At 41.0% G+C, this 18,591-nt stretch overlaps 1 protein-coding gene across 1 annotated transcript in view; it reads left to right on the forward strand.

Moving 5' to 3' along the window:
* The window catches only part of CLUAP1 (clusterin associated protein 1), a 70,005-nt gene that overhangs the window by 18,992 nt on the left and 32,422 nt on the right, over positions 1–18,591 (forward strand). Inside the window, exons 5-7 of the mRNA XM_082490463.1 lie at positions 1,953–2,036; positions 3,813–3,946; positions 5,126–5,267. Coding sequence (XP_082346589.1) covers positions 1,953–2,036; positions 3,813–3,946; positions 5,126–5,267 — 360 coding nt within the window. The remainder of the gene's footprint in view (positions 1–1,952; positions 2,037–3,812; positions 3,947–5,125; positions 5,268–18,591) is intronic.

Genomic DNA, 18,591 nt, shown 5'->3' on the forward strand with positions numbered 1-18,591 from the left:
AGAAAATGATGTGGATTCCTGTGTGAAGACTGTGGTCTGTACGTGAAACTTCTGTGAGTAGTCGAGGAAAGGCAGAAGAAGAAAAGACATTAAACTTGTATAAATGATTCCAACTTCAAAGAGGAGGTCCTCAGAAATTTGTCTAAGACCCATCGGTTACCCTGACCCAACACACGCTGCAGGGACTTGTGCGTGTTCTGTGAGTGTTTTACCAGGCTACTGCAAGGAAATTGGTAAGGGAGTTGTTTATAATTAAAAGCTAAGGTCCTTGCTGTTTTTTTTTATCTCTTTTGAAAGTGGGAAGGAAAATAATTTCCTTCCCCCTGCTGAGTGATAAACCATTTTGTTTGAAATATGTTCGCTCTCTAGCAGAGATCTCCCCGTTGCCATCCGAAGAACAGAGTACAGTTGGCAGGGCAGTGTCTGCACCAGGCTGATCCTGGCTGTTATTTCAGTTTGGGCAAAGTCCTCACAAATAAATAGGCATTTTGTTGAGCTTGTTAAATGCATAATGATGGCAGAATAGCTACTGAGCTACATTATTCTTGGCCGGTCTTCCTCCAAAAGTGTCTATGTGTGGAGTTACTCAGGAATATGTATTGTGCAGACTCTTTGTGTCTTATTTTCATCCAAATTAACTTTCTGCTGCTTGGAGCTTGTATTTCTGCGTGGACGGGGAAATGTTCACAAGCACTTTAGGCAGAGTAAGCTGTCAGTGCCGCTAACAGATGTAGCTCCTGTCACTATCCCCAGCATAATATTTCTTCTACTTCTTTTCTTCTGCCAGAAAATAAAAAAAAAAAGCCTTCATGCAGCACGTGTCAGGCTCGTTCAGGGAACTGATCCAGCAGAGAAATAAGCACAGCACAAAAAGCTGATTTTTTTTTTTTTTTTTTTTTTTTTTTTTTTTTTCTGGATAAGTTCCCTGATTGGGTTCACGGTGCAACCCCCTGAACTTCAGGCAGTGGAGAGGGAGTTAGGCTGCCTCTGTTAGTACTTGCCTGTGCAACCTGGAGTGTCTGGCATGGTAACTTAACAGAGTAATTGTATCTGCTGCCAGAATTCAGCTTGTAATAGGCTGGGTGCAGCCTCTTGCAAAGTGTATGAAGTGTTTTTACATTCTTAGTCAGATGTTTTCTACAGAGATGCTATTTCCATCTTTATCCACCTGTTACCAAACGGTTTGCCAACATAAGATGATTTTAAGGACATTTAGCTGCAAAAATCTCCCTCCTGTCCTCCCAGTAGCAAACAAGTAATCCAATGTTATCATATAATGACCAGGTCAGTGTTGTGAGACATTGTACAGACAAGTGCAGGCTGAATGCCTCCCCTAAGCCCATCTGTCCCCAAAACTGCCGAGGATGGAAGAGGGATTTTTTCATCCTTTGGGGTCTAAACACGGATCACTGTTTTGATGAGGGTTCTGAACTACATGGCTACCAGAATTGGAGAAGCCCATACATCTGCATCATCTGATTTTCATATGGGCATAGGAGGCGCCGGCTGACTGTCCCAGCTGCCTGGTTGTTAGATGGATTCATTGTGCTTGTTTCTCCACAATTTTGGTGACACTTGCTCATCCACCTGCACTATTGTTTTCATAGGTCCTGTAGCAAATATGATGAAATCTTCTGTGCTACGTTACATACCTTGCTCAACGTGTAATAACCAAAAAAATCTGTATTCAAGAATACTTGCACTCAGACAATAGCACTTACCTTGTTTTGAAAAGATGCCTTAATTGCTCAGTGTTAATCTCAGCCTCACTTAACTGACTTTTTCATCATCTCCTGTTCTTTAAATCATCTGAACCTTGATGAATAAACACTAAATCCTACTCCACTTATTATGCAGATGATCATATCATTGTTGCTTGACCACCCTCAGTTCTGCATATATTAGTTCTTTTGTGTAGTGTTTAAATATACTGGTATATTTTTATTTCATAGGAAGCAAGAACAGAATCTATTGCCAGACCTTTGGAGATAAATGAGGCTGAGAAGATGATGAAAGTTGCCATTGACTGTGTTCTGGTAAGCAAAATTATATTACAAAATTATCATTCCTCTCCTACAAGAAGAACATAGCTCTTTTTATCAACATCCTAGGGCTAAGAGTGCCAAAGCACACATCTCCTTCAGCTGGCTGGACCAAGTAGTGCTGCACCTGGTTGGTTAATAGCTAATGTTGAACTTCAGTTAATGGCTAATGCAGAATTTGGTCATTAGGTAACATCAGATGTGCGAACAGAAGTTCATCAAGGCAGAGATCAGCCTGTGATGACTCCTTGTGTCATGGTAATGAACGTGGTCGCTGATGATACTGATGGTTTATTTGGGAAATCTGTTGTGTTCAAAGTGAACAAGCCTGTTAATTGAAAGTGATAGCTTTCCTGGCAGAGTGAAGGAGGTATCTGTACAGTGATGACTGTGAGCTGGCAGTCAGAAATCACAGCCTGCAGCAGAAAGGGTAAACAGTAGCAGCACTATTTAAGAGAACATGTTAAGACCTGCTCTGCTTTCAGACTGTTGCACTGTATAACTGTGTTCATTCAATAGGCAGGAACATTCCTCCAGTTGATGCATCAAAGAACTGCACTTGGCCTCCCCGGCCTCTCTCTTGGGAGAAAATGACAGAAAACCCCTCCGCATTTTAGTCACATTCCCTGCCTCTGTTAGGAGCCCAGTAGTCGCCCCAGAAGCTCTACAGGAGGGATGAAAATTGCCTAAATCGGCACAGAAATCAACATCCCACCTACATTGTCTAAGCCATGTAAACTTTGCGGAGTCAGGGCTGCACAGGGTGTGCTTGATAGTTCAAAATGTGCTGGTACCTCTGGAGTTGTGAAGTTGGGCTCTGGAAGCAGGATGGCTGAGCTGGCCAAGGGGTGAGAAGAACTGGCACTGTGCTAATTAGTGCCATGCCAGTGCATCATTATGGTTCTCGTTTTGGAGGACCTTTTGTCTGTCCCAGTCTTGGCCACACTGTCCTTGCTTCAGTGCTTGGGTTCCTGTATTTCTGAACCATTAGCTGCACTCACAGCCACCATGCAAGTATGGTGGTTGATTAAATCCTAGTGATTACCATAAGTTATTTAACTGCAAACTGTATCCAGTCCAATTGTGTAATTACAAGGAGTAGAGTTCCAGATTTAAACAGCCAGTGCATAATCAATAGACACTCCAGGCGATCCTTCCTTATGTTTCTGCTCCCACTCACGGTCTATATAAATTCTAAATTTCATTAATATGCAGTACTATTCTGCACGGTAGTGCTAATAAACTAACAGCAGCCTAGTACAGCAATTGGCTTCTTGGGAAATATCAATAACACGTACCTCAGCTGTTTTAGTTCTGGACCAGTTAATGAAAGGACCTATTATAGCTGAACAGCACCTAACAGTTACTGCTGGAATTTCGGCAAGTGTGAAGTCCTCTCTCTCTCTCACTCAAAAGATGCTCATGGTTTCCTGAATGTGCTCAGCTCACTTTAATAAACTGGAATGTCCCCCCTTCCCCCTTCTGATTCTTGTAGCATGTGTTGCAATGTTCAGGATGCTTCCCAGATTTTGAAAAGATGGATAAAGCAAGACTTAGAAAAGGATGCAGATATTTGGAGAGAGTAAGTTCTTTATAAAAGCGACCTTTATCTTGAAGATAATTTTCATTGCCTGGCCGGTTTATGTTCTAGGTCATTGCTATAAAGTTATTTGATAGCCTGAGATGTGAGATTCTACAGAACAGTCAGCATCTGAAAGATAATTCTCTTTATTCCAGTGCAAGCCATGGTTCACCATCCTTCTCTTTTAGGAACAAGTCCAAAAAACTAAAGACATGTTGAATAATGTGGCTTTGGATGAAGCCAATTTGGAAGCCAAGATTGAAAAACGAAAATTGGAACTGGAAAGAAGTCAGAAGAGGCTACAGACGCTACAAAGTGTTCGGTAAAGATTATGAACTGATTATGTACTGCATAAATAAGTGTTAGCATAAATGACGGAACTGTGCATTGTTAATACTTAGAGCAGGGAGGAGGGAAGTCTGTAATGAGACTGAGATGACGGCCTGTGGAAGAGAGAGAGTCTCTCCTCTAGAAATGCCCAGTCTAGATTGTAATTCTTCATTTTTCTGTTACCACGTATTTGAAATCTGAATTTCAGGGCTGTTAAAAGTGGCCAGAATATTATTTGTTGGGGTCGCTTAACTGCTGCTTGAGCTGTACAAAATGGGCAGGTAGCATGTCTTTTCTTTTCCTTTGTCATTAAACATAGGCTGTGTTGAGTAGTTCTCCTGAAAATGGCAACTGGTGCAAACATTCACTCTGTTGCCAGAGGCTTCTAGCCTGCTTAGCCACCAATTAAAAAAAGTTCATTATGCATCTCTTTTTAGGATCAGTTCATCTAGGCAGTGGTACAGCCTGCCGTAAAATCAAGATGTTCAGATTCACAGTTTGGTTTGATTTCTTGCCCTTAATTAAACTGCAGGTTTATACAATCTGCAAGATCATGCTCTGTTTTTGACCTAATAAGAAAAAAAATAAAAATTAGAAAAATGAGTGCTGGGAGGAACGATGTTGATTCATGTACACATTTTGATCAGTAACACTTTGGAGGAAGAACATTGTGTCAATGTGAAGCATCAAAGAGCAGTAGTGTTCTTTGGGGTGCAACAGTTATCTCTGTAGTATAAGGACGTTGTCACTTACTGGTGTCAAGTCTAGTTATGCTTGTAATGGTACAGCACGTTCTTATAGCAAATAAGTCTCTGGCAAAGTAGGTGCCAGCCATGCTACAAGCTAGTTTTTTGGAGTCATGGAACAGCAGGACAATTAACTTAGTTTTGCCTTCTCAAGGGGCCAAAATGCTGCTTTTCTGCCTGTTTGAAAGGAAATGATAGTGGGTACGCAATAACCTTTCCTTTACTATGTGTAATTTTTGCAGAATGGTTTCATGAGGTTTTTTTGTCTTATGCTTTTAGTCTCTGAAGTAATGTGGAACCTTAATAACAAAAGGTCCTTTTAGGTTAGTTTAAGAAAGGAAGCTGCAAAACCAAAAATGCTTATTTCAGAATTCTGCATATACAGGTCAATATTTCGCTGAGTAGTTTGTGCTTGTTCTCTCCAGGCCCGCTTTTATGGATGAGTATGAGAAGATTGAGGAGCAACTGCAGAAACAATACAGTATTTATCTAGAAAAATTCCGTAATCTGACCTACATGGAGCAGCTCCTGGATGATCATCGTAGGACAGAGCAAGAGATGTTTGAGGTAAAACAGCTTAGAAATGCACAGCAAGACTGTATATCCTGTAGTTCTTGGCCTTATAACAGAAAATGTTTTAATACCCTTTGCCAAAGCAGCGCATTACTAGTTGCAGAGCCAGCTCTGAGTGACTGGCAGTTTACTGACAGTCCAGTAAGTGTGACTGCACTTGGGCAAGCATGGCAATACAGCTTTATTTTTTGAGTTATTGAAGTCAAACCAGTGTAACGATGCCCCTTTCCAGTCTCTGACTCCTCCAACTCATTTTCAGTTGATGTTTTTTGTTCATGAAGAATGTTTTCAGCATTTCTAATCTTCCTTTTGCTACATACAATATATGGGCTAAGAGTTATTAGGCGCTTATTTTTATCCTCTGCTAACAACTGATTTTTAAGAGCACAGGGCTCTTCAATTTCCTCACGGTAGTCCTCTTCAACAAAAAGAGCAAAGAGTATCAGTGAACGGATCAGATATGCTGGAATTCTCATTTATGTAGACTTCAGTTTTGTTTGGCGGAAATTCTATTTTCTCTTGACTGGCTGAATTGTATCAGTTCAGTGCAAGTCTCTATTTTGTATCCTGCTGGATAATCTGCATCTGTATCTTGTCTTACTCCATACTTTCCTTCGGATGTTTATTGGACTGCAGCGCTTTCAGCCAACCTTTCATTCAGCTTCCTGTAGCTTTGTTGGCTTTTCATCCTTCTCACAGTCGTTACCCAGTGTGTCTTAGAATCATAGAATTGCTGAGGTTGGAAGGGACGTTTAAGATCATCAAGTCCAACCATTAATCTGCCCTGACAAAACCACTTCTAAACCATGTCCCCAAGTACCACATCTACTACTCTTTTTTTTAAACACCTCCAGGGATGGTGAATCCACCCCCCCACCCCCCCCCAGGGCAGCCTATTCCAATGTTTAATAACCCATTCAGTGAAAAATTTTATCCTAATATCCAATCTAAACCTCAGCTGACATAACTTGAAGCCATTTCCTCTCGTCCTATCACTTGTCGCCAGGGAGAAGAGGTCAGCCCCCACCTCTCTATATCCTCCTTTCAGGTAGTTGTAGAGAGTGATAAGGTCTCCCCTCAGCCTCCTCTTCTCCAGGCTAAACAACCCCAGTTCCCTCAGTTGTTCCTCATAAGACTTGTGCTCCAGACCCCTCACCAGCTTTGTAGCCCTTCTCTGGACACGCTCCAACACCTCAATGTCCTTCTTGTAGTGAGGGGCCCAAAACTGAGCACAGTACTTGAGGTGAGGCCTCACCGGTGCCGAGTACAGGGGGATGATCACTTCCCTAGTCCTGCTCACCACACTATTCCTGGTACAGGCTAGGATGCCGTTGACCTTTTTGGCTACCTGGGCACACTGCTGGCTCATATTCAGCCGGCTGTCAACCAACATCCCCTGGTCCTTTGCTGCCGGGCAGCTTTCGAGCCACTCTGCCCCAAGCCTGTAGTGCCGCATGGGGTGGTTGTGACCCAGGTTGTTGTGTCTTCTTCATTGAAAACACATTTCAATGAATGACCTTAATACTGGTGAGTGTGCCATACTTTGAGTTAACCAGTGCTTCCTCTTTCTGGGTCGTCCTGTCTTTCATATGCAGATCACTTTTTATTTTGTCAACACAACTTACTCTTGTTCCTGGCAGAAGTATGGGAGAGCTGTGCATAATGTTCCTTCTGTCTGGCTGTGACTGCATGTTTTGCTCTTGCCTTGTCCGTATGTGTCTACTGATGTGAAAACAAAGTAGTTTGACCCCCAGGTTTTTTAGCCTTCTCCTGTAAAGTATTCATACCTGTGTTTAGTTATAGTAAAATTTCTTAGGCTGCAGATAAGGATCAGTAACTTTATAGCCTGCATTCTTCTATGATCTGTCTCTCCTGCATCTGTGAGAGATCTTTTTAGAAAGCCTTATCGTTATATAGAACTGATCGTGCCAAGCAGCCTCCCCTGTGACGATCGCCTGCGCTCTGCTTCCGTGTGTGTAAGCCTCACTGTACAATGTCCAGGGGGCTTCATAACCAGGCTTCAGGCCGTTCTGCAGTCTGGAGAAAATATGGTAATTTCCATCACCTTTTGGACATAGGAAAAGGCATGCTGTATTCTGCTGAGAAGGCTCAAATATTTTGCTGCATTATTTGCTTGAGGGATAAAATAACCTGTCTTTTAAAAGATAACATGGGCGTTTGACAACTTGTTAATCATTGTGAACCAATTTCCTATTAACCTTCCTTTTAATAAGCACTGTTTCTGTAGATGTTATTTCACATATTTCTAATCTGTAGTCAGCTCAGTATTTTCATGTGTCTTGTTTTATAATGTTCTAGTTCTTCTCCATATCTTTGGCCAAAAAAAAAGCCCTCAATTAAATCATAATCTTGAAATGAAGCCTAAAATCTGATTTTTTCCCTTCTGTTCAAATGCCACTGAGACTTAATACCAAAAGTAGATATGTTTTGAACTGAGCTACCTGAAACTGTTTATAAATTCATGCACAGAAGTTAGTAATGAGTTGGCGTACAGCTCTTCAGGGGATTTTTGTTAAAAGATAATAAGACGAAGAAAAAGCCTTTGTCATTCGGGGCTGTGCCTGTGCTTAGAATATGGAGAGCGCTTTTTATTTTCCTTTTTCTCCTTCTTTGTGTGAGACACCTGGAAATCTACCCATATGGTTTGGCTTTTCATTTACTAGAATAAGCAGGTAATAATGCTTCAGCATTGTGCAGAATTAAAGAGCATAAAAGCCTGTGACAAAAAGATGTGTTTTTTCTCTGTACATTTCTATCGCTTGTTATATGCAGTGTGTGTTACCAGGCATCAGAACTGGAAACATCTTTAAGATGCGGTTTTTGCTAAAAGCAAAATGCCATCAGGTCTTCTGCATTTGGAATGCCTTCTGGCTGTGCCCGGTGGTCTGTACCTGGGCATCTCTCACTGTGACCTCAAGTGATCAAGTTACTTGAGATGAACCCTCTGTCTGTTAAATCCATTGTGTTAGCTTAAACCAGCATGAAGTTTGCCTCTCAAATCTAGTTCTATAGCTTGAACTTAACCCTGAAAGTACCCTGGGATCACTTCATTTCACTGCACGTATATCAGTCTGTTAAATCTTTTCCCTAGGCAGTGTTTGGGAAGACCAAAAATAATAAAAAATAAAAGGGGGGGGGTACATTTGATGCTTGTTCTTCACAACTGGAAAGAGGAGCATGGGGATCAAGAACAGATAATTGGAGTACCTAAAGATACTTAGAATATTTAAAGGATGAGGCTCTAACCATCTCTTTGTGGGCAGCAGTACAGTGGTGACTCAGGTGGCTGTGACTGCTTTGTTGTAGACGCTGTTGCTTTGGTAGAAGAGGAAGCTATGCATGTGTCTTTTATAGCCAGATTTCCAGGAGTGCTGGAGTCCAAACTATTATTTGAAGTCATTACAAGATGTCAGTGCTCAAAATCAGGGCCCAAGACTTGAAAACTGAAAGAAGATGAAGAATCTGCATCCCAACTAAATCAAGAGATGTGCTGGTGCTTTCCTATTTCCAAACCAGGAACTTGTTTATTTTTTTTTATTTTAAAAAGACTGTGCACTATTTAATCCATTTCAGATTAATCTCTTGCTAACCTGGGACATCAGGGCATTTCTATCACTTCTATCAGTCTTCATCAGCTTTTCAGGTAGCGCTTCATTGCCTTTGGCAACTTGTTGGTGAAGCAAATCTGTGGGTTGCTTATTACATGCTTGAAAAAAGCTGTTTGCTCCAAAGTGATGCTGTATCTTGTCCCGAAGTTCATCATCTGCGTGTCATTTTTCAGAATCAACAGAGAAAAAATAACTAGGATAATTGCATTTAATCCATTTTAATACTCACTCTCTCCAACTGTCAAAAAACACTGAAAATTATGTTGACTTTTTTCCAGCTCTTATTTGTCTTCTGTTCCACCAAACAAATCTTAATTATCTTCTGTAGTAGAAGTGAGAGTCAATTCTTCTATCATCGCTGTGTATTTTGTTAAATAGCTTGCCAGGAATAAGCAACAGCAACGCAATTAGATTAAGCTAGCACTCCGCGTGCTGTTCAGTACTGAGGGCTGATTCCTGGACCCCTTTCCTTGACTAGGTGCGTGTTTTTAGGAGGAATTTTTGTTCTGATTGAGAGACTGTTGCTGAATAACGAGACTAATCTCTAGTGCACTTAGACTCAAAGTTGTTTTGGTACCCTGCTGACGTTGCTCAGCTAATGACCTGGGCCAGAGTGCATTTCCTAATTAGAAAAGTGATTTAAAGATTGTACCCAAGCACACAATTTTAATTAAGTGACATTGAGCAGTTGAAGCACTCCAGCTTTTCCAGACTGCGGTGCTCGTTTGTGTGGATTTCTTTGCTTTGTTCTCCCATGTGGTAGGCGTACAGTTGCATGGGGAAGAGCGCTCCGTAGCTCCTGTTGTTGTCTTGAGTTTCCTGTTCCCTTTGCCTCCCGGTGTCCGTAATAATTCGGAGCGGTGGTTGGAGAGCAATTGGCAGGAGTCTCCAGCCAGGCACTGGACTGAGAAATCTCTCTGTCTTAAAAGGAATTTAAAGGCTTGGTGTTGAGTCTGAACCAAATGAATGGCCAGAACTGAACAGTTAATTGATGATGAAATTACCACCTGCAGAGCACCTGCCTGTTTGGTGTGGAAGCCCTTTGAAATGTAAGAAAAATATGAAATTACTTGTCTGTTATCAACTCTCATTTGTGGGGATGTCAGAAGTCCTCACACGACTCCTCCTTTGAGTGAGTTTCTCGCACTTATTGACAAACTGTCATGCACTACTTATTATTGGATCCAAGGAGTTTAAATAAGGGTCTCTTGTCTTTGCAGTTTCCTTAGCCTTTTTTCATTTCCAGCCACCTCTTTTATTCCATTTCTGTTCTCTTGTGCTGCTCGTGGAATTAATCCATCTTCTTGCATGTCTGTGCAGAAGCAGGGATTTATGTGCCATGTCTCCTCAAAGATTTGTTCTTATTTTTCTACTTTGTAAAAAGATTCGGCGTGCTTCATTAATTTTTATCCTGTTTTTGAGACAAAATTGTTTCTGATGCTTAGACATGAAAGCTATTAGAACTTTGCCTGCTCTAAAAATCAAAGTTTCAGGCATTTTCACATTTGGGTGTTGAAATTTTCTATGGACTATAAATGAATGCCTCCGTTTTAAAGAACAACACAGCCTAATACAGTTCAAAAAGGTGGTGTTTGAAACTAGCTTGTGTAATGCTAGAATAACTTGGCAATATCCTTCAGCATTTGCCTTTTCTCTAGACAGAATATGCTTATTCTTTCTTTACTTCTCAGAGGGCATCCCTGAAGTAGTTCCTTCTTCAGCTACTTTCTCCTAAGCTATTTTAAGACTGTATTTACGCTAGTGCTGTGAAATCTCGACGAAGGAATACCATGGAGTGGTGGACACATGGAAGAGGGCATTCTAAGGCACTCAGTCATTATCTTTGGTTTGGGATTGCTTAGCCATTTTTCTTTTCGTCATTACAATATTACTATCAGTAAGCAGTCTATCATGATTAAGCAAGGAAAAGCCAAATAAACAGACTTTATTGTGACTTTCCCTTTGCAACCCACCCTCCCCAAATAAAATTCCCTCTTCGTTAAACTAATGTGTTTTTTTTTTATCAGAACTCCATACCTGAAGCAGATGCTTTATTCTGGATATGCATATAATAGGGATATCTGAGTTCTGCTGCAATCTGGGATACTCCTCGGTTCTGCTGCTTTTCGTATCTTTTTGCACTGAGCTATCCCATTTGAAATATTAAATCTAGACATTCCCATTGCGATGTCTGCTGAAATAGCCAGACAGAAGGGTAATGTGAAAAGGGGTTGGTTACAGTTTTTAATCTTCTAGCTAATGTACGTTTGAATTATGACTGTTTGGTAACATTTTTATAGGTACCAGGAGAGCATTCCTGGTCCAGTGTTACAGAATTATATTGAAAATCAGATGTAAAAGTAAGTACAGGCATCTTAATTGTTGATTGCTTCTATTTTGACATTTAGTCCAGTGTACAAGTATGACAGTATTGGTGCTCTGAGACACGCTAATCCCATAATGGAGAAATGTGGGGGGAAAAAAAAATAGAGGCGGAAGGGAATGCACAGGGAGAGAGTGGGGTCAATGGAGCATAGGAGAAAAGGACAGAGGAAACTGCTGGCCTGAGAAATGATGGTTGCACAAAAGGAGAAGACTGAGATAGAGAGAAGCTGGGAGGGCATGTGAAGACTGGGTTAGAAAAGATGGAAGTGTTGCTGCGTGCGTTCATTCCACTGAAATAAAAATCTGCAGTCTCCTACCAATACCATGGCAACTCAATGTAGACTCTCAAAGGTACCTCTAAATGCCCTGCAGTACTTGTGTGTGTACCTGCTCCTGGTGCTTTATTGATACTGCCTCCTGTTAAAAGCTATAGGAAAGCTTTTTGGGAAATGAAAACAATTGGCATCAGCTCAATGGATCTCAAATCAGATCCATCAGCTCAGTGCTCAAAGATCTATGTATTTGTCAGGATTATCTTGACATCTGATGTGCCAGAAGAGTGAACAAGCTTGCCTTAGTTTTTCTGACCAATGGAAACATTCATTATTCTGACTTCAGCAGCCCGTGAACTCCTTAGCAGAAGAGGTAAAAAGGCTCCTTGTGCATCCGGGCTTGATGCTATGCTTGGATGTGAAGACCCTGCACAGGCTACGCAGTCTGCTTCTTTCTTGCTGCTGTTGTAAAACTGTGCTAATTCTGTTATATATGAAATACTCTGCCATTGAGGCAGGAACACAGGAAGAGTAAGTACTAAGTTTTGCAGTGTACTAAGTCAGGGTTTCCCTGTCTTGCCAGCAATTGCTTCTGTGAAGTATGAGATGTAGTGGCTCTCGTGGATAGTGTAGCTTGGAAATCCACGAATGATTTTCATGATAGAGATCAGAGAGTTTCTGATCTCTCATACTTTCAGTTCTTAAGTTGTCTCACTGAATTTCTTCTGCATTGACTCCACTGCAGAAAAAGCACTGCATGAAAACAGTGTCTATTTAGTGCGTTCTGAATGTACTGCCTTTAGGGTTTAATTATTCTCTTTATCCCGTTTTATTTGGTAAGAGGATAGAATAAGTGGATTGTTCACATTACGGTCTTTCTGCCTTTCCTGTCAGCCTGCATTATGCTTTTGAATATTCACAAGTGCTTTAGATATGTGAATTGGGTAACAGAGATCTAGCTTGAAATTCACTCAAAGTAGGAGACAATCGAATCACTTGAAGCAACATTGATCAAGCGGACCAGCTGGGTTTTTCCCCCCCAGAGATCAACACATAAAAATCATTATGAGAAACCTTTTACTAGGTGATTAAAAAATAAAGAATTGGTTGAAAGAAAAAAAAAAAAAAAGTAAAAGTTACTCCCAATGTTTTGCAAGTGATTTGCACCAAATGACATAAGTAGGTGTTGTTAAAATGAGGTATGTGGAATTTAGGAGGTTTATGCTCTGCTACTGCACAAGGTACTTAGCAGGAGGGAAAAGTAGCTACAAGACTAGTGTTTTGATTTACACAAGCGTGCGTAATCTCATAACGTGAAAACCTGTAAGGTTTGAGGTTTTTTAAAATGTGAAATAGTTAAATAGATCTCAGTTGTCTAGCTGTGTAGAAATAATTTCTAGTTCAATTCTGTGAAACATGAAAATGAAACGCTATGCACGTATGAACAGTAGACCTCTCGGATAAGTGTTCTGGCAGAACCCATGGCTAACACCCACCTAGTGCATGGGCTGGCAGTGTGAGTTCCTGCACCTTGCACACTCATTGCCTTCTCCTCTGAGAGCTCCAGAATACTGTCGGGATTCTTTGAAGATCATTCTGATATTGAGAAACCAGTCAGCCAAATTGTGAGCCGTATAATTTCAGAAGCATTGCAGCAGGGTCAAACGTCAGGACTAAGGAAAGGTAAGAAATCCTACGCCAAACAGTACACCTTTCTGCCCAGGGACTATGGGTCATATTTGTGTTGCTAGAATTCCATTTACGTGCTCATTTGGGCTTATCTTGGGCACAATGTAGTCCTGAAATCAGTGGGAACCTCCATTTTAGTCCACTAGAAACTCTGAGAGCCTGCTGCTTGAAAATTTGTTGACCTGGAGAGCTGTATGCCTGTCTCCCACTCAGGCTTTGTTGCGTCTTTGAGAGCACTGATGAGAAACCTCACTTGATCAGAGCCCACCCTGCTAAGCAGGGTCTAAATCCCTGTGGCAGTGCTGCATTTGCTTCACATACCTGGTGGTGGCCATCTTCTAACAAGAAACAAGGAGTTCATATAGTACATCCTACATCTCAGTTCCTCCTCAACCACAAGGATTTCTAAACCAGCAGCTCCTGTTTCTTAATCTGTAGAGTAGGCTGGAGTGAAGCTATCCTGTATCCCTACTTCTAAAGCTGGGTGATTACGTTGAGAAGAACACGCAGTTATAGAAACTAGAGAAGAAGGATGTGTAAGGTGAAACCTGGTGGTGTCGTAGATCAGTGTTTGCCCAGCAAGTGTTACCTACTTCTTTTGTATTAAACAATCATCGCCTGATGCATGTGAACAGTCCTAGAAACAGTGCTTGCCGTTCCCTTTTTTAAAAAAGAGGTTTGTCTGCATCACTAGTCATCTTTACTTTCTTCTTCTCTAACCCACCACAACGAGATACTTAAAAATTGCTTCTTCCCAGTCTTCTAAGCTGGTAGCTAGAGCACTGTCCTGGCAAGCAGGAACAAGGAGTGCAAATGTTCTCAAGCTGGAGAAATCATAAAAAGCAGGTCTCTAATTCCTGTGCTAGGGCTCTAACAAGACTGTTAGAGAGAGGCTTGCTAGTGCTGCCTCTTGCTTTGGGACTTGACCGGTGGGAAATCAGAAACAAACTGAAGTGTGTGTCAGCCACCCGTAGAAGAGATTCTCTGCTGTGAGAAACATGGGCTGTATTTGAGCTAATTGATCTTAAGATGGAAGGCATCGGATTCCATTATCAATTCCTGGAACTATCAAGTTCACCAAGAACAACTACTCTTTAATATAATAAACACTCTCCTTGAAAAGAGCGAATAATCCTGACTCTTCTTTGAACACTTAAGGGGTTGTGCTACCTGTGACACAGGGAGAGGATAATTCTGATGTTAGATTCTAGCAATGATGTGACAGTGACTGGTTTGTGGTCGTGAACAAGATACAGCCGTGACTACTAACTTCCAATCAATATTAATTTGGATGATAATTTCTTCAGACACTGCAAACTGACCTCAGGTTTACATTACAGAATTGTACATTAATTCAAATAAATCACACATCCAACCAATATCGCTTGTAAGCTTGGTACAATAAAAATGCTCTACATGAAGGGAATGCTCAATGAGCTGTTATTGAGTCATTATAATTCATATCTTCCACAAAAGCGAATAGGAAAAATGGAGAGGAGTTGTCATTATGGTAAACTTGCATTACATCTATAGTGATGAACACATTTGATTCACAGGATAAAGTCCATCTTCTGTCATGTTATTTTAGACAGTAGTGAATTCCTGAGTATTAGTGCTGACTTGCATGAAAGCATTTTAACTGGAAAATTCTGGGCAGAAAATGTTGGTTTGGCTCTTTTTTCTTTTTTCTGTTGTTTTTTTTTTGTTGTTGTTGTTGTTGTTTGTTTTCTTCTGTTTTTCTTAGTTCTGGGGATGATTTAAAGACCTGTGATCTCCACTAGTCTCATGTTGCAGTCTGTGACAGTGTCTTAGCAATCACAGAATCATTATGGCTGGAAAAGACCTTTAAGTCCTTTTGTCTTCTGTCTCTTCGCAATCCTCTTGAGCTGTGCTTTGTCGTAGACAGTCACATAAATCTTCCGCGGTGTGCTCACTGCTGTGCTACCTGATGTTCTGCTCCCTTGGCTCTGACCTGTGGTTCCTGGGTGGTTCAGGAGTATTTCTTACATCCTCTTTGGGGCTTTTGACTTCAAGCCTCTAGCTGGCTTTATTGAATCTGGATCTTGCTGAATCTGAAAGGAAAACCTTAACGTAGCGTAAACACCTTAGGTGTACCTGTAGGCAGGATCTCTATGCTGCTTTAACCAACTGAAAAAGGCATTTCTGCTGATACTTGTTGTGGTGAATCGTGACAGCGCAAAGCTCCTCGCTCTCAAAATGGCCCAATTTATGTGAATAATGAGACGGCTCTCAGTGGTGGCACAGCAAAGTGCTCTAGGAGCAGCGCTTCAGCAGAAGCATTTGGTATACATCTGGTTTTTATGAAGGCTTCTCCGTATTTACGGTGCCCCTTTCCCATTATTGCTGAATGAATGAAGATAGTCAAGGGAAAAGTTACATCCATCTGAAAAGAAGTGATCCATACTGTGCAAAATGCACACATAGGTGTTGGGGAGAACTGGCTGGCCCAGGAAGTAACGAAAACAGAGTGCACATGTGCTTGCAAGAAGGGATACTACTCATCGGAGCTTCAGAAAGAGGGGAGAGAAGGTCATGGAGTAAAGGAAGATCTGAAGCCTCAAGCTCATCAGAGCCAGCGTTGACTCCAGCACTGGTAGAGCTCATAATGAAGGGGATAATGTTGCACAGAGCTGGACTGGTATCCTTTTGGGGAGCTTTTGTGGAGCTTATGTCAAATTCCTTGAATTGCCTTGCATCCTAGTATGTAGCCCAAAATAAGTACAGTACAGCAGTGGAGAATTTGAGGTGGAATGTTTTTGTGGGTGGTTTTTTGTGCTGTTTTTTTTAATAGAAAACCAGTCAAAATAGCTAAATAACTTTTAAACCTGCTTTCTTGGTCACTGATTCACAGATTAATTCTGTTCAAAGCAAGGTCAGCTATGGCATGAGACCACATTGCTCAAGACTTTATCCAGGCCTGTCTTGAAAACCTCCAAGGACAGAGACTGCACAGCCTCTTCACTGTTTGACTGTTCTAATGGAAAATGTGTAATGTGTAGGCACAGAAAAAAGTGGAGTTAACCTGTGCAGAAAACTTTTCTATTGCGTCAAAAGTTGCTCAAGAAACATTGAGTTATGTTATGAAGATAAGAGAGGAGAGCTGTAGAGGGAAGCAAAGAGAGTTACTTGCTAAATAATTACGGAAGCTTTAGGAAAAAGTGTATGTGAGAAATGTTAAACCAATCTAATTTTCAAATGCTTGCTGTGAATTGTGTTGCATCCTTTTGTTCTAAGCATGGGTTTTTTTAATGCACTTCACTGTCTGGCTTCGTGTAGCCTCAGCTTAGTAGCATTAAGAGCTGCTAGGTTAGAGTAGCATCAGTGTAGGTATCCTAGCCCATAAACTGCATCTTTTCCTCTCTCAGCCCATGCAAAGGGCTCAGCTGGGCACCCTGTTCCTTCCTCAGATCTTCCCACAGATCTCTGATAGCAGTTTACCTTCCTAAAGACTTTTCCCCAAAGCAAAGTCATCATAAGAGCCTGTGCTAGATTTTTTTAACTATGATATCTTTCCTTTATGATAAATTTCATTTGCATTAGAAAACATTTTAGCTGTTTTCCTCATTTTCATGGTAGTGTGAACGAAGTTCAGTTAATTAACGTGTATTTCCTTGAAAAGGTAAACCTTTAAAGAAATTTTTGCAGTAGTTTTGTGGCTTTTGTTGATGAAAGTGCACTTCAGTAGTGATCCAACAAACCTGTTTATTTTGATAAATGTGGTCACTGGAGTTGGTGTGTCAGAATTTGGGGCGGATGCTATGTCCCTTGGCACCTGCGTACTGGGAGCCGACCAACATAAATGCTGTTTGGGCTCCTTCTGCTGAGCCTCCTAAGGTGGACTTGGTGTTTCTCTTGGGTAAGTGTTATCCTGTCAGCTTGAACGGCTAATACTCTTCTGCCCCATTTATTGATGTACTTCTTTTATAATAGTAAGTACTTAAATAAGTACTAGTACTTATTTAATACAGTGCTCTTAGTAAACAATTCTTTCACAAGAAGCAGCAAAATGCAAGGTTAGTGGGGTTTAACACAGGAAAAGAATAACCTGGAAAGACTGGGTCATGTTGTAAAGTAGTATAGGATTTGTTATTTTTCAAAAGAAAATATTGAAAATAAATATGTCAATGGCAGATAATGGCTAGCGGGGACAGAGGAAGGGTTTCAAGATTAAACAAGCTTTCTCTGAAGAAGGACAATGAATCGAATTAATAATTTAAAATAATGACGCTAGAGCAGAAGTGAATCCCCATCCCCTTCCACCCACACTGGTGGTGCCAGTGCTATGATAACAGTTGGTGAATTTCTGGTGAATATCAGTTAAGTGTATAAAATACTCTCAAGTATGCTTTCTATGTGTTTCAATAGAAATGATTACTGTGAAATGACTATTAATGATGAGAGGCAATGACTGTTTCGGCACATGAAAGTGAGAGAGAAGATGGGAATAATGAGAATAAGGAGGAGACAGATGGTCTTATAATAGGGGCTGATGATTTTCAATTCATTCAATGTGTGCTCATCCACTGGAAGGATGACCTCTAAAAAAGTTGAAATGGCCAGTGGTGATGGCTTTCAGATGCTCCTCGGGCCAAAACAGCAAAGATGTATAAATGTCTGTAAAAGCTAAATATTTGTTAGCATGAACCTTGATACAGGATCCAGAGAACCTGCTAGAACAAGGTCAAGTTTTTTTTCTGGTGCAGAACTCTGTATTCGGAGCAGTGGCTCGTTTGCTTGAGACCACATTCTCCAAAGCACTTTACTTGATTTAATATTGGGGGGTGGGGGAGATTGCTGCTTCTTCATTCGTCAGAAAGCTCTATCACAGTGATACCACTTTGCAATTACTTGAGGTGGCTTCATCGGTCGAAGAAGAATAACCTCTAGGTGCAAAATCTCTCTCTGTGCCAGGCCAGGATCCTGCTTTGTTGCTGGCTCTAAGCAGCTGTAAGCCAGCTTCCCTGTGGTTCTAAACTATTGACTGCGTGCAACATTGTGTGATATGGAAAGGAATTTTTTAATTTTCAGTTTTGATAACTTTTGTAGGAAAATGAAAGTCCTGGTCAAATAACTGTAGACAAGAGATGGGAAACCAAAGGACGCCTCTGGTAATACTGCCAGCTGTGACTTCTGGGTTAGGTTTTTTACTGAAGGGAGATGATCTGCTAACAATAAGCATTGAAAAATTCAAGGTTAAAATGAATATTAGTTTATGCGGCATGATCTGTGTTTTTTATAGGTCAGCAGTTTGTCCTCTGATCCTTAACCATAAACTCTCAAAGGGCTCATCACCTATCGGAAGGCAACGTTCAGTGCAGAGGG

Source organism: Vanellus vanellus, assembly GCF_965231255.1.
Source record: "Vanellus vanellus genome assembly, chromosome: 14".
In the NCBI taxonomy this organism is placed as follows: Eukaryota; Metazoa; Chordata; class Aves; order Charadriiformes; family Charadriidae; genus Vanellus; species Vanellus vanellus.